The sequence below is a fragment of the Rhincodon typus genome, unplaced genomic scaffold (genome assembly GCF_021869965.1).
Source record: "Rhincodon typus isolate 14 unplaced genomic scaffold, sRhiTyp1.1 hic_rhity00007414, whole genome shotgun sequence".
Classification (NCBI taxonomy): domain Eukaryota; kingdom Metazoa; phylum Chordata; class Chondrichthyes; order Orectolobiformes; family Rhincodontidae; genus Rhincodon; species Rhincodon typus.
In genome coordinates, this window is record NW_025973052.1 from 422 (window position 1) to 2,403 (window position 1,982).

The 1,982-nt window shown below is 44.0% G+C and overlaps 1 protein-coding gene across 1 annotated transcript in view; it reads left to right on the top strand.

Annotated features, from left to right (window-relative positions):
* Window positions 1-1,553: 1,553 nt before the first annotated feature.
* The window catches only part of LOC109920146 (arylsulfatase F-like), a gene marked incomplete at both ends in the record, with an annotated part of 7,142 nt that continues 6,713 nt past the window's right edge, over window positions 1,554-1,982 (top strand). Inside the window, one exon of the mRNA XM_048594249.1 lies at window positions 1,554-1,691. Coding sequence (XP_048450206.1) covers window positions 1,554-1,691 — 138 coding nt within the window. The remainder of the gene's footprint in view (window positions 1,692-1,982) is intronic.

Below are 1,982 nucleotides of genomic sequence, written 5' to 3' on the forward strand. Positions count from 1 at the left end.
ATTTACCAGGATGTTACCGAGAATGGAGGGTTTGTGCTATAAGGAGAGGCTGGATAGACTCGGACTTTTGTTGCAGGAGCATATGAGGTTGAGGGGTAACCTTATAGAGGTCTATAACATCATATGAAATGATGTGAATAGCAGGTGTCTTTTCCTTAGGGTGGGGGATTTCAAGACGAGGGGGCATACTTTTAAGGTGAGAAGAGAAAGATTTAAAAGAAGACACGAGGGGCAATTTTATTTTACATGGAGTGGTTTGTGTGTGGAATGAACTTCCCGAGGCAGTGGTGGATGTGGGTATAGTTACAATATTTAAAAGATATTTAGATAAGTACATGAATAAGAAATGTTTGGAGGGATATGGGCCAAGCGCAGGCAGGTGGGACTAGTTTGGTTTGGGATTATGGTCTGCATAGACTGGTTAGAGGATCTGCTTTCTTGCTGAATGACTCTATAACACTTGAGAGGCTACTGTTTAAACATATCTAGCACATCCACACAGAGGCTGATTCACTGAGTTTCTGGATGTTCCTGTCTCTTTGTGTACCTGGAGAATCATGGACTTATAGAGATGAACAGCGTGGAAAGCGACCCTTCGGTCCAACTCATCCGTGCCGATCAGATATTCTACTTTAATCTAGTCCCACATGCCAGCATTTGGCCTATATTCCTCCAAACCCTTCCTATTCATGTACCCATCCACCTGCCTTTCAAATGTTGTAATTGTGCCAGCCTTCACCACTTTCTCTGGCAGCTCATTCCATACATGCACCACCCTCTGCATGAAAATGTTCCCCCTTAGATCCCTTTTAAATCTTTCCCTTGTCACCTTAAACCTATGCCCTCTAGTTTTGTACTCCCCCCCCACCCTGGGGAAAAGACCTTGTCCATTTACCCTATCCATGCCCCTCATGATTTTATAAACTTCTATAAGGTCACCCCTCATTCTCCGTCACTCGAGAGAAAATACCCCCAGCCTATTTAGCCTCTCGCTACAGCTCAAACCCTCCAACCCTGACAACATCCTTGTAAATCTTTTTTGAACCTTTTCATTTTTCACAACATCTTTCCTTTAGCAGGGAGACCAGAATTGAATGCAGTATTCCAAAAGTGGCCTAACCAATGTCCTGTACTGCCGCGACATGAACTCCTAACTCCTGTGGTTAAGAAGATTGGGCCTGTACTCATTGGAATAAAGAAGACTGAGAAGCAAGCCTATGGAAACATGCAAGATTGTTAGGGGACTTAATAGGGTGGATGCAGAAAGGTTGTTTCCTCTTGTGGGAGAGTCCAGGGCCAGAGTGGAATAATCTCAGAATAAGGGATCAAACTGTTTTTTTTTAACACTTTGCATTGTTAAGCCTGCAGCTCTTCAAGTCAAAGTTGTAAAACCTCATTAAAATGCAATATTTACGGACTCTTTGGCACCAAGCTACAACAGCAGTCAAAAATAGCTCACCACCTCTTGCTCCTTCTTGACAAATAAAATGCAAACTATAAATTAAAGTTTCGAGGTCTGATTGAACCTAATGCTCTTTTTGTACTACTTCCAGGCCAGATTGTAAATGCCATCGATAAGGCTGGTCTAGCAAATAAAACCTTGATACATTTCACCTCAGATCATGGAGGCAGCTTGGACTCAGTCGGATCGAATGGAGAGCACGACGGAGGCTGGAATGGAATATACAGAGGTAAAAAAAAAAATTCAGAACCAGAAATAGACATATCAAGTATTTAAGACAACAAGGTGCAGGGCTGGATGAACACAGCAGGCCAAGCAGCATCATAGGAGCAGAGAGGCTGACGTTTCAGGCCTGACCCTTCATCAGAAAAGGGGGAGCGGCAGGGGGTTCTGAAATAAATAGGGAGAGAGTGGGAGGCGGATAGAAGATGGATAGAGGAGAGGATAGGTGGAGAGGAAACAAACAGGTCGAAGAGGCGGGGATGGGGCCAGTAAAGGTGAGTGTAGGTGGGGAGTTAGG